The 12930-nt window shown below is 48.5% G+C and overlaps 1 protein-coding gene across 2 annotated transcripts in view; it reads left to right on the plus strand.

Annotated features, from left to right (window-relative positions):
* Window positions 1–12930, plus strand: part of kdm3b (lysine (K)-specific demethylase 3B) — a 215795-nt gene that overhangs the window by 93731 nt on the left and 109134 nt on the right. For both annotated transcript variants that reach the window (XM_072512004.1, XM_072512005.1), the window contains exons 8-9: window positions 6647–7377; window positions 9963–10096. In XM_072512004.1, the coding sequence (XP_072368105.1) occupies window positions 6647–7377; window positions 9963–10096 (865 nt within the window). The remainder of the gene's footprint in view (window positions 1–6646; window positions 7378–9962; window positions 10097–12930) is intronic.

Here is a 12930-nt window from a genome sequence, read left to right on the forward strand (position 1 = left end):
CTCTTAATAGGAGCCCCAACGGCAATTTAAACGGCCAAAAACACTGTGCGGTAAACCAGAAGGGAATCCCCCCTGGACACGCATGGATAAGGGAGAGGATAGCGGCCGGATTGCGGAGGATCCTCTGGAGCAGCGGCAAGGAAGGCAAGCTCAAAGCAAGATGGCGTCGGAAGGTGGCCGTTTGTTATGGGGCCCGGACCAACAAGAGTTCCTGCGGCGCTGTGTGGAAGAGCTGAAAAAGGAGTTGAAGGAGCTGTTGGCCCCGATATTACAGGCGATTGTAGGGCGAAAGGAGGAGCAGAAGACCCAAGAGCTGGAGCTTCGGGTCGTGAAGGCAAAGGCTGCTGAAAATGAAGACGAAATACATGGCCTGGTGGTGAAGACCGAGACGCACGAGGCACAGCACAAAAGGTGTGTGGAAAGGCTGGAAGTACTGGAGAATAATTCGAGGAGGAAGAATTTAAGAGTTCTGGGTCTTCCCGAAGGGGCGGACGTCGGGACATATGTGAGCACGATGCTTCACTCGCTAATGGGATTGGAGGCCCCGACGGGCCCTTTGGAGGTGGAGGGAGCTTATCGAGTTTTGGCGCGAAGACCGAAGGCTGGAGAAATACCTCGAGCTATAGTGGTGAGGTTTCTCCGCTACAATGGCAGAGAGACAGTCCTCAGATGGGCAAAGAAAACTCGGAGCTGTAGGTGGGAGAGGTGGGCAAGAGTGCGGAGGTGGGCAAGTTTTAATCGGGCTAAGGCGGTGCTTCACAAAAAGAAGATCCAGTTTGGAATGTTGCAACCGGCGAGATTGTGGGTCACACACCAAGGGAAGCACCACTACTTTGAGACGGCAGAAGAGGCGTGGACATTCATTGTGGACGAGAAGCTGGAATAGTCTGGCGAGAGAACGAACTTTTGGGACAAAGTGGTGGGGTGATTATGTGGGGCGAGGAAAAAGGGGGGGGGGGGGAGATGATTTTTCAATTTGTTAATCTTGCGATCCTGTAACTTTTCTCTCTCCCCCATGTTTGGGGGGGGATATGAGGAACTGTGGGCGCCGGCCATTATGGGCGGAGCCGAGTGGGAAACGCGAGCTTTGTTCCCGTGCTATGGTAATTATGGTGGGAACAGGGACGCAGGAAGGAGGGGGCCTCGCACAGTGGGGGCCGAGGATAAGGGGGGAAGCCGAGGTCAGCCAGAGTTCGCTGACTTCTTGGAGCAACATGGAGGGTGCAACTACGCTAGAGGGGGATCTAGCGGAGGGAGGGGGGGGGTTAACTGGGTTGCTGCTGCTAAGGAGAAGGGGGAGCTGTTATGGGATGGGGTGGTCGAGGCGGGAGGGCGCGGTCGAGGCGGGAGGGCGCCGTCGGGGGGGGATACACGGGTACGTGGGAACCGGGTGAGGAGCTGGGTTAAAAAAGGGGATGGCTAGTCGACAAGGGGGGGGGGGGTAAAAGAGCCCCCCAACCTGGCTGATCACGTAGAACGTGAGAGGGCTGAACGGGCCGATTAAAAGGGCACGGGTACTCGCACACCTAAAGAAATTAAAGGCAGATGTGGTTATGTTGCAGGAGACGCATCTGAAACTGATAGACCAGGTCAGACTACGTAAAGGATGGGTGGGGCAGGTGTTTCATTCGGGTTTAGATGCGAAGAACAGGGGGGTGGCTATCTTAGTGGGGAAACGGGTACTGTTTGAGGCAAAGACCATAGTGGGGGTAGATATGTGATGGTGAGTGGCAGATCGCAAGGGGAGGCGGTGGTTCTGGTGAACGTATATGCCCCGAACTGGGACGATGCAAATTTTATGAGGCATATGTTGGGGCGTATCCCGGACCTGGAGGCGGGAAAGTTGGTAATGGGGGGAGACTTCAATACGGTGCTTGATCCAGGGCTGGACCGGTCGAGGTCCAGGACCGGGAGGAGGCCGGCAGCGGCCAGGGTGCTCAAGGACTTCATGGAGCAGATGGGAGGGGTAGACCCCTGGAGATTTAGTAGGCCTAGGAGTAAGGAGTTCTGATTTTTCTCCCATGTTCACAAAGTATACTCACGGATAGACTTTTTTGTCTTGGGAAGGGCACTGATTCCGAAGGTGACAGGGACGGAATATACGGCCATAGCTGTTTCGGACCACGCTCCACATTGGGTAGACCTGGAGGTAGGAGAGGAAAAAGAACAGCACCCACTCTGGAGAATGGATATGGGCTTATTGGCGGATGAGGGGGTATGTTTAAGGGTGAGGGGGTGCATCGAAAGGTACTTGGAGCTTAATGACAATGGAGAGGTTCAGGTGGGAGTGGTCTGGGAGGCGTTGAAGGCGGTGGTTAGAGGGGAACTGATATCCATAAGGGCACATAAAGGGAAGCAAGAGGGTAAAGAAAGGGAGCAATTGCTGAAAGAACTTTTGAGAGTGGACAGGCAATATGCGGAGGCACCGGAGGAGGGACTGTACAGGGAAAGACAAAGGCTACATGTGGAATTTGACCTGCTGACCACGGGTAAGGCAGAGGCACAGTGGAGGAGGGCACAGGGTGTACAGTATGAGTATGGAGAGAAGGCGAGTCGGCTACTGGCCCACCAATTGAGGAAGAGGGGAGCAGCGAGAGAGATAGGTGGGGTGAGAGATGAGGAGGGAGAGATGGAATGGGGAGCGGAGAGAGTGAACGGGGTGTTCAAGGCATTTTATGAGAGGTTATATAAGGCTCAGCCCCCGGAAGGGAAGGAGGGAATGATGTGTTTCTTGGATCAGCTGGAATTCCCTAAGGTGGAGGGGCAGGAGAGGGCGGGACTGGGAGCACAGATTGAGATGGAGGAGGTGGTAAAAGGGATTGGGAGCATGCAGGCGGGGAAGGCCCCGGGACCGGACGGATTCCCGGTGGAATTTTATAGGAAGTATATGGACTTACTGGCCCCGCTTTTGACGAGAACCTTTAATGAGGCTAGGGAAAGGGGGCAGCTGCCCCCGACTATGTCGGAGGCAACGATATCTCTCCTTTTGAAGAAGGAAAAAGACCTGCTGCAGTGTGGGTCCTACAGGCCCATTTCCCTTTTAAATGTGGATGCTAAGCTCCTGGCCAAGGTGATGGCGATGAGGATAGAGGACTGTGTCCCGGGGGTGGTCCACGAGGATCAAACTGGGTTCGTTAAGGGGAGACAGCCGGACACGAACATACGGAGGTTGCTAGGGGTAATGATGATGCCCCCACCAGAGGGGGAGGCGGAGATAGTGGTGGCGATGGATGCCGAGAAAGCATTCGACAGAGTGGAGTGGGATTATCTGTGGGAGGTGCTGAGGAGATTTGGTTTTGGAGAAGGGTTTATTGGATGGGTACAGCTGCTGTATAGGGCCCCGGTGGCGAGTGTGGTCATGAACAGGCAGAGGTCTGACTACTTCCGTCTTCATAGAGGGACGAGGCAGGGGTGTCCCCTGTCTCCGTTACTGTTTGCATTGGCGATTGAGCCCCTGGCCATAGCACTGAGGGGCTCCAGGAAGTGGAGGGGAGTACTCGGGAGGAGAAGAACACCGGGTATCTTTGTATGCAGATGATTTATTGCTGTATGTTGCGGACCCAGTGCAGGGGATGCCTGAGATAATGCAGACACTCAGGGAGTTTGGGGAATTTTCGGGGTACAAATTGAATATGGGTAAGAGTGAGTTGTTTATGGTGCATCCAGGGGAGCAGAGCAGGGGAATAGATGACTTACCGCTGAGGAAGGTAACAAGAGATTTCCGGTACTTAGGGATTCAGATAGCCAGGAGTTGGGGAACCTTACATCGGCTTAATTTAACAAGATTGGTGGAACAGATGGAGGAGGATTTTAAGAGATGGGACATGGTGCCCCTGTCACTGGTGGGTAGGGTGCAGGCGGTCAAAATGGTAGTCCTCCCGAGATTCCTCTTTGTGTTTCAGTGCCTTCCGGTGATGGTCACGAAGGCTTTTTTCAAGAGAATTGAGAAAAGTGTCATGAGTTTTGTGTGGGGCGGGAAGACCCCGAGAGTGAGGAGGGGGTTCTTGCAGCGTAGCAGGGATAGGGGGGTGCTGGCACTACCGAGCCTAAGTGAATACTACTGGGCCGCCAATATCTCAATGGTGTGTAAGTGGATGGGAGAGGGGGAGAGAGCGGCGTGGAAGAGATTGGAGATGGCGTCCTGCAAAGGAACCAGCCTACAAGCAATGGTGACGGCGCCGTTGCCGTTCTCCCCGAAGAAATACACCACAAGTCCAGTGGTGGTGGCAACACTTAAAAATTTGGGGGCAGTGGAGACGACAGGGGAAGGACGGGAGCCTCGGTGCGGTCCCCGACGGAAAAATATGGGTTGCCCCAAGGGAATGAATTTCGATACATGCAACTGAGGGCTTTTGCGAGGCAGCAGGTGAGGGAATTCCCGCAGCTCCCGATGCAGGAGATTCAAGATAGAGTGATCTCAGGGACATGGGTGGGGGGTGGTAGGGTGTCGGATAGAGACAGGGAAATGAGGGACGAGGGAGAGATCATGGTGGATGAGCTGAAGGGGAAATGGGAAGAAGAGCTGGGGGAAGAGATTGAGGAGGGGCTGTGGGCTGATGCCCTACGAAGGGTAAACTCGTCATCCTCATGCGCCAGGCTAAGCCTGATACAATTCAAGGTTTTACACAGGGTGCATATGACCGGAGCAAGGCTCAGTAAATTTTTCGGGGTAGAGGATAGGTGTGGGAGATGCTCGAGAAGCCCAACAAACCACACCCACATGTTTTGGTCATGTCCGGCACTGCAGGGGTTCTGGGTGGAGGTGGCAAAGGTGCTTTCGAAGGTGGTGGGGGTCCGGGTCGAACCAGGCTGGGGGTTGGCTATATTTGGGGTTGCAGAAGAGCCGGGAGTGCAGGAGGCGAAAGAGGCTGATGTCTTGGCCTTTGCGTCCCTAGTAGCCCGGCGAAGGATATTACTTATGTGAAAGGAAGCCAAACCCCCGGGCGTGGAGTCCTGGATAAATGACATGGCAGGGTTTATAAAACTAGAACGGATAAAGTTCGCACTAAGGGGTTCGGCTCAAGGGTTCACCAGGCGGTGGCAACCGTTCATTGACTACCTCGCAGAACGATAAAGGAAATGGGAAGGTAGCAGCAGCAATCCGGGGGGGGGGGGGGTCCTCAGGGATGTTTGTGTATAGATATTTGTACCAGGTTATGTATATTGGATTGCTTGATTTTATTTTTGGAGAGTTATTATTTTTGATATGGCAGCTGCCATTTAGTTTATATATTATTTATTTATTTGTTAAAACGGCCACTGTTATTTATACTGTTTTATTGTTGTAAAAAGGAAAACCTTTGTATTGTTTTGTTTGGCCAAAACATTTTTGAATAAAATATATTTTAAAAAAAAGAAAGGGAGAAAGGCAGAAAGTAGGATACTATAGACCAGTTAGTTTAATATCTGTTTTTGGAAACTGTTGGAATCCATCAGCGTCAGCATGGTTTTATGAAGGGTAAATAGTGTTTGACTAATTTGCTGGAGTTCTTCAAAGATGTAACAAGCAAAGTGGATAATAGGTGTTCTGTAGATCTAATGTATTTAGACTTACAAAAGGCATTTGATAATGTGCTTGCCAAAACGCTTGAGGGTTGTGAATCTAGAATTTCCTACCGCAGAGGGCTGTCGAAGCTGGATCATTAAGCACTTTCAAGGCTCAGGTGGACAGATTTTTAATCCGTAAGGGAATCGAGGGTTATTGGGGTAAGTTGGGAGAAGTGGAGGTGAGAATTGTCATTTCAGATCTGTCATGATCTCATTCAAAGACAGAGCAGATTCGATGGGCTGAATGACCTACCTTTGCTCTTGCATCTTATGATCTTCCACTCCCGGAATATCCAATGGCGGAGGCCTGCTGAGCCTTGTGTTACTATTGGTGGGAGGCCTTTTTTTTCTGACAGCCCACCAAGAACCTGATCCAACTTATCCACAATGTCAGCTTTCTTTGATTTGCCAATGTTCCCCTATTTGGAGCTTGCTTGGAGTGGAAGCACACCCCAAGTGGCTCTCATGGTAATGCACCAGACCTAGTTCCAGGTGCGGATGCATTTGAACTGGTGTTAATGTGCTTTGCCCGTCCTGTGCTAAAGTCTTGGGCTATTCTGGTTGAAGCCCGTGTCCATGGGGCTAGCTCCTGTTCGCTTCAACCCAGCTTACAGTCGTCACTCTTCACCGTGGGACATTTCAAGTCACTGTCAATTTTGCTGGACTGGGCTTTATCAACTTCTTGAGCTTAAATCTGGGCTTGTGTCATTGTTTCTATCCCAGGCGCTGTAATGTTCTATGTTCTATGTTAGTTATTCTCAAAAAGTGCAGGTCATCAAGGAAAGATTATTTTGCTGTATGACTCCAAATAGAGATGAGATTTTCTGCTGTCGTAACATTGACCTTAAATTGACATAATTGGTTGCAATTTTTGAAGCTAGGTTTGAAGAAATAGTGTGATGTACTGCTTAAATATTCATGCAGACCCCAGTTTGAGAACCCCTGATCGAAAGAACTCTGATTCCTCTAAGAATGCTTCATAAGATAACTATTGCTAAATGTAGTTTGTTCTGAATGCATTAGAAAATGTCTGTAATTATGCTTTGAGACATTATCTGGCTATACGTTCACAAGGACTAAATTGGTTTACTCTTCATAGATAAAAGCAAAGACAGTCGTAGAAGAAAGAATGCCTTTGATGGAGAGAATGAACCTGCACAAAAAAAAGTGAAGGATGCAGAACAAATGGAGCCTGACAGCAGCAGTGTAGGCTTGTTGGCTGCTGGAGGCAATGGTCGCAATCTGCCAAAGAGTGAGAATCCTGATGTGGAGCAAGCAAGCTTCGACTCCAAGAGAATTGAGGATTTAGCCTGGGGAAATGCTGACAGTGCTTCAGATCGATCTCGCTTTGTACCTCAGTCACAAGCAGGCTTACGCTATGCTACCTATACCAAAGAGAATGGTAGGACCTTAGTTGTCCAGGATGAACCAATACATGGGAAGCCTTTCGTGCCAATTGGTACTACTGCCCCTCGACCAAGTGGAGTGTCATTTTCCAATACAGAATCTCTGAATCCTCAGAGCAAGAAGGGTTTAGCAACTACTGATTCAGGCAGAACCCCTGAAGTGCCAGTCTTGGAGCCTTCAAACGAAGACCAAGATTTAGAGACTGCAGTATCTGACCAGGGGATAAAAGAAAACTTTGCTGGTAATTCAATATCAAAACAGAAGCTGCAGAATACATCATCTGAGTCCCAAAATGAAAGTCTTCAATCTGCTTTGGTGATCCCAAACACCTTCCAAGTCCCACAGGATCACATGCACTCCACTTTGCGAGTTTTCGAATCACATCAGTCTTTTACAAACCGCAGTGAGACTCCCAACTTTGATGTAAGCAACAGTTTTATATTGCTTTTTGGTACCATGTCTCCTTGACAGTTCTACAAAATTAATGGATTAAGAGCAATTTAATCCATCAATATTAATAAGACTGTGGGTTACATGCTGATGTTTTTACAAATAAGTCAGTTTGTTTTGTCTGCATTAGTTATAGACTGATAAGAAATAGGAGCAGGAATGGACCATTTGGCCTGTTCTGCCATTAGGAGAATTGTTAAAGCACAGAAGACCATTCAATGTGTTGAGTTCCTTCTGCTCTCTGCAAGGGTGTTTCAGTCCTACTCTCATCATTTTCTCTGTATCCGTACAATTTTTCATCTTGGTGCTTATATAATTCCTCATTGAAAACTACAATTGAATTTGCATCCACCATCATCTCAGGTAATGAATGTATTCAAGATCCGAACTACTCGCTGCATAAGAAGAATGTTTCCTCACGTCAGTTTTAGTTCCTTTACCAATCACTCACCTTAAATCTGTGCCATCTAGTTTTCTACCCCTCAACCAACAGGGACAATTTCTCACTATCTACTCTCTTCAGACCCCTCATGATTTTGAACACTTTTATCAAATCTCCTTTTGACCTTCTCTCCGAAAGAGAATGATACCCAATTCTCCAATCGACTCACCAGCTGAAATCCCTCATCCCTAGAACCATTCTCATTAGGATAGGGAGAATTTTAGAAACCAGCAAAAGCAACTAAAAAGTTGATGAAGGAAAAAATAGAATATGGGAATAAGCTGACCAGAAATATAAAACAAATTGTAAAAACACTCGAGTACACAAAAAGGAAAGTAGCTAAAGCAAAATTAATCCCTTAGAGAAATTAACATGAGGAATGAGGAAATTACATAGACAAACAAATATTTTGTCTATTTTCATAGACACAAATGATATTCCAGAAATAGGGTATAATGCTGTTTATTATTACATTGCTGTTGTTGCAAGCTCCAATTGTTTCTCACTTAATATTCCATCTGAATTGTAAAACAAATGTTCGGGGGCATGTAAACAACTTCCACATGATCCCAATCTTGCATCCTAATCTCCCCCAGTATCGAATCTACTTAATGATTTTTTGAATCAAGATCTTTCTTACTATTGCCTTGTGTCATCCATTACTATCAGGGCTACTGCTCCTCTTACATTCTGCCTGTTGTAAGTATACCCCTGTCTATGTAAACCCAGGCATATTAGTGGCAACAGCTGAGCAGTTGTAGCGTTAGTCAAGGATTCTTTCATAGCTTTACCAGATAAGGTATGTTCACCATTGTGGGGGGGGCTCTGCCATCCTCCATGTGTGACAGAATACCGTTGTACCCTGTTTTCACAACAATGTAATTTAGTTGCAAAATATTTACCCCTATATTCTCCTGTTATCAGTAGAGATTTCACAGGATACATATTTGAAGTATGGCGGTTGCCCCATTTCTGGGCTGTTGAGTAGACTTCTGTTCTAATTGGCAACTGCGTGAATGGAAACACTGAACACTTGATTTCACATTTGAACTATTTTTCACGATGTTGATTAAAAGTATGTTTAACCTAAATCTGGGAATTAGTTCTTTAGGAACAGGAACTATAGTCTATTTGAAGTTAATGGGCAGAGGTTTTCCACCCGCCACGAGAATTTGGCAGGTGATGCATCACCATCGATCAGGGTTCCATCTCATCCATTTAACGCTCAAGGAAGCATTATTTGACTGCAGGCGGGCCTACAGCCCCACACTCAGGAGGCAATTCTGCATCAGATGCTAGCCAATCTGAGACGAGATTTCCACCTAAATTGAGGTGTAGAAAGCCTGCCTGCAGCCATTCTGATTGGTTGACAGCTCTGTAGTCCTAGTAGAGCCATCAGGAGCAGTGGCTACCTCGAAGACTGCAAGCAGAACCCAGAGTCTGAGTGCCAGAGCCCCAGGAGACGGGGAAGTCCAGGGTCTCATGGTGAATATACAGTGCAGAAGGAGGCCATTCGACCCATCGAGTCTGCACTGAGTCTGAGGGTTGGGATGAGACGGTTGTGATTTAAAACACAGGCAAGGAGGGCGCACCTAACAGTTTGCTGATGAAATTTCCTAATCTCTGTGCACAGTGGTTAGCCCTGGTGCTTCACAGCTCCAGGTACCCGGGTTCAATTCCAGCCTCGGGTAACTGTGTGGAGTTTGCACTTTCTCCTCGTGTCCATGTAGGTTTCCTCCGGGTGCTCTGGTTTCCTCCCACAGTCGAAAGATGTGCAGGTTAGCCCATGCTAAATTTCCCCATGCTGTCCAAAAGTTTAGTTGGTTACTGGGTTACAGGGATAGGATGGAGAAATGAGCTTGAGTAGGGTGCTCTTCACAAGGGCCGGTGCAGACTCAATGGGCTGAATGGCCTCTTGCACGATTGTATAATTCTGTCATTTGGTTTAACTTGAATAGTTCTTATGAAATTGCTTTTTTTAGTTGGAAATTTGAACATTTTCTCATGGTTTTTATTCAGAAGTGTTGGTCAGATTGCAAGTTATAAATATTTGTTTCTTTTAATGGTATTTTACTTGCACACTTTATTTTCCAAACTATTATTTCCTAAATTTCAGGGAAGTAAAAATCTACCGACGTACAGTTCACCTGCTCCTGGATCAGAAAAGCCTTTGGGAAATTCTTCAGCATTGGAGTCCTCAAAGGATCCATCATTGGCAGCAGTACAGCAAGCATGTGGTACTGCCAAAGGGTAAGGAGAAACTGGTAATGTGCATGGAATTTGCCTAATGCATGTAGGTACTCAATATTTTCTCAATTTTTGGAGAATCATGTTTAGACTCAATAAGGTTCTTACTAGAGTGTGGGCGTGTCTGAAGTTGAGGGAATTCTGGCAGGGATTTGCGGATGTCATGTCAGAGGTCCTGGAAGGGAAGGTGACTCCGAGTCCAGAAATCGCAACATTTGGGGTATCGGGAGATCCGGGCTCAATAAGGTTCTTACTTCTGGGCAGCACGGTAGCACACGTGGCTAGCACTGTGGCTTCACAGTGCCAGGGTCCCAGGTTCGATTCCCTGCTGGGTAACTGTCTGTGCGGAGTCTGCACGTTCTCCCTGTGTCTGCGTGGGCTTCCTCCGGGTGCTCCGGTTTTCTCCCACAGTCCAAAAACGTGCAGGTTAGGTGGATTGACCATGATAAATTGCCCTTCGTGTCCAAAAAGGTTAGGAGGAGTAAATCCAGTAATCTTTATTAAGGTCACAAGTAGGCTTACATTAACACTGCAATGAAGTTACTGTGAAAATCATAATAGTCAGGGAGCATTTAATCATCCATTCCTGTTTCTCTCGGTTTCCATGTGGCCTCTTTGGCTCGTTTCTGTTTCAATTTCTTGGCCATAGAAAGTGGTTCAGTGTTTAAACGTTTTTTTTTATGATGATGAAAACCGCCTTAACTGTATTGTATTTGTATCTCATTTACCCAGAAGGGGGGAAAATCTTGCTTTAACAGGCTTTTTTCTTTAGAAAATATTTTATTGAAGCATTTGTAATTTTCACAGTTTAACAAATTAATATTCTAAACAATCTAGCGGCCCGACGCACGCAACCACATCACAATAACATACCCAACTACCCTCCCGCGCTAGCTCCTAAATACCCGTATATTAGATTCCCTGTCCTTATTTTACACTGCCATGCCTCCCATTTTCTCCCCCCTTTTCCCCCTCCTTTCTGCTGACGTTCAGTTTTCCTTAAAGAAGTCGATGAACGGCCGCTACCTCCGAGCAAACCCCTGAGTTGAACCTCTCAAGGCGAACTTAATCTTTTCCAGCCTGAGAAACCCTGCCATGTCGCTAACCCAGATTCCTGACTTTGGAGGCTCCGAATCCCTCCATTCCAGCAAAATCCGTCTCTGGGCCTCTAGGGAGGAGAAGGCCAGAACACCCCCTCCCCCCCCCCTGGGCACCGGGATCATCCAATACCCCAAATATTGCCATTTCTGGACTCTGAGTCACCCTCCCTTCCAGGACCTCTGACATGACGTCCGCAAATCCCTGCCAGAATCTCCTCAACTTCGGACACGCCCAGAACATATGTACATGATTCGCCAGGCTTCCCCCACAGCGTCCACACCTGTCCTCCACTTCCTCGATAAACCTACTCATCCAGGCTACCATCATGTGGGCCCTATGCACCACCTTGAACTGGATCAGGCTAAGCCTGGCACACTAAGGTTAAGTGGGGTTACTGGGTTACGGGGATAGGGTAGATACATGGGCTTGAGTTGGGTGCTCTTTGTAAGGGCCGTGCAGACTCGATGGGCCGAATGGCCTCCTGCACTGTAAATTCTATGATTCTATGGCGATGAAGATGAATTGATTCTCTTCAAGTCCTTTTCCCGATGATCTGGCACGCATGCGCAGTGCGGCCGCATTTTTTGTACATGTTCGCGGCCATTTTGATGTTGCGCGATCGGGAGAGCTGCGACGGACGGCTCCGCGACCCTCCCGACACCTGCCCGCGACCCACCCGCAGGCCGCGCCCCCGGGTCTGACAATGCCTGGCTCTCTGGATCATTATCCCGCTTCAAAATAAGGGATATCGATGCCTGTGATAACGTTGGGGGGAACACTCCCAGCTCCTTGGACTCATTAAAGGCCTTTACCAAGAGTGGCCCCAGTAACCCAGAAAACCTTTTGTAAAATTCCACCAGGTATCCGTTAGGTCCCGGAGCCTTACCCGATTGCATCGCCCCCAGTCCGTTTATCATCTCCCCAAGCCCGATTGGGCCTACCAAGCCTTCCACCAACTCCTCGTCTACCCTCGGGAACTCCAGCCTCCCCAAGAATCGCTTCATACTCTCCTCCCCGGCTGGGGGTTCTGATTTATAAAGTCGGCTATAAAATTCCCGAAACACATCGTTCACCCCCTCCGGGTCCACAACCACCTTCCCCCTTGTATCCTTTACTTTCCCAATCTCTCTCGCCGCCTCGTATTTCCTCAGCTGATGCGCCAACATCCTGCTGGCTTTTTCCCCATATTCATACACCGCCCCCTTTACCCTCCTCAGCTGCCCCTCTGCCATACCTGTGGACAGGAACCCAAATTCCATTTGCAGTCTCTGACACTCCTTCAGGAGCCCCTCATACAGAAACTCCGCATATCTTCTGTCCACCTGTAAAATTTCACCTACCAGCCTGTTCAACTCCGCCCGTTCAGTCTTCTACCTATGAGCCCAAATCAAGATGAATTCCCCCCCTGATAACCGCCTTCAGTGCCTCCCACACCACCCCTGCCGAGATCTCACCCGTATCATTACTCTTTATGTACCCCCGAATGGCCTCCATCACCCGCTCACACACCTCATCCTCCGCTAGTAGTCCTTCATCTAACCTCCATTGTGGCCGCTGGGCCTTTCCTTTACTCACTCGCAGGTCTACCCAGTGTGGAGCGTGGTCCGACACCACAATTGCTGAATATTCAGTACCCACCACCTCCCCCACTACGTTGGTCTTCAGCTCACCTCCCCACTATGCTTCCGTGAACTAGCCCTCCCAGCTAGCCTGGCAGCCCCTGCCACTGGCGCCTA

The sequence above is a fragment of the Scyliorhinus torazame genome, chromosome 7 (genome assembly GCF_047496885.1).
Source record: "Scyliorhinus torazame isolate Kashiwa2021f chromosome 7, sScyTor2.1, whole genome shotgun sequence".
Lineage (NCBI taxonomy): Eukaryota > Metazoa > Chordata > Chondrichthyes > Carcharhiniformes > Scyliorhinidae > Scyliorhinus > Scyliorhinus torazame.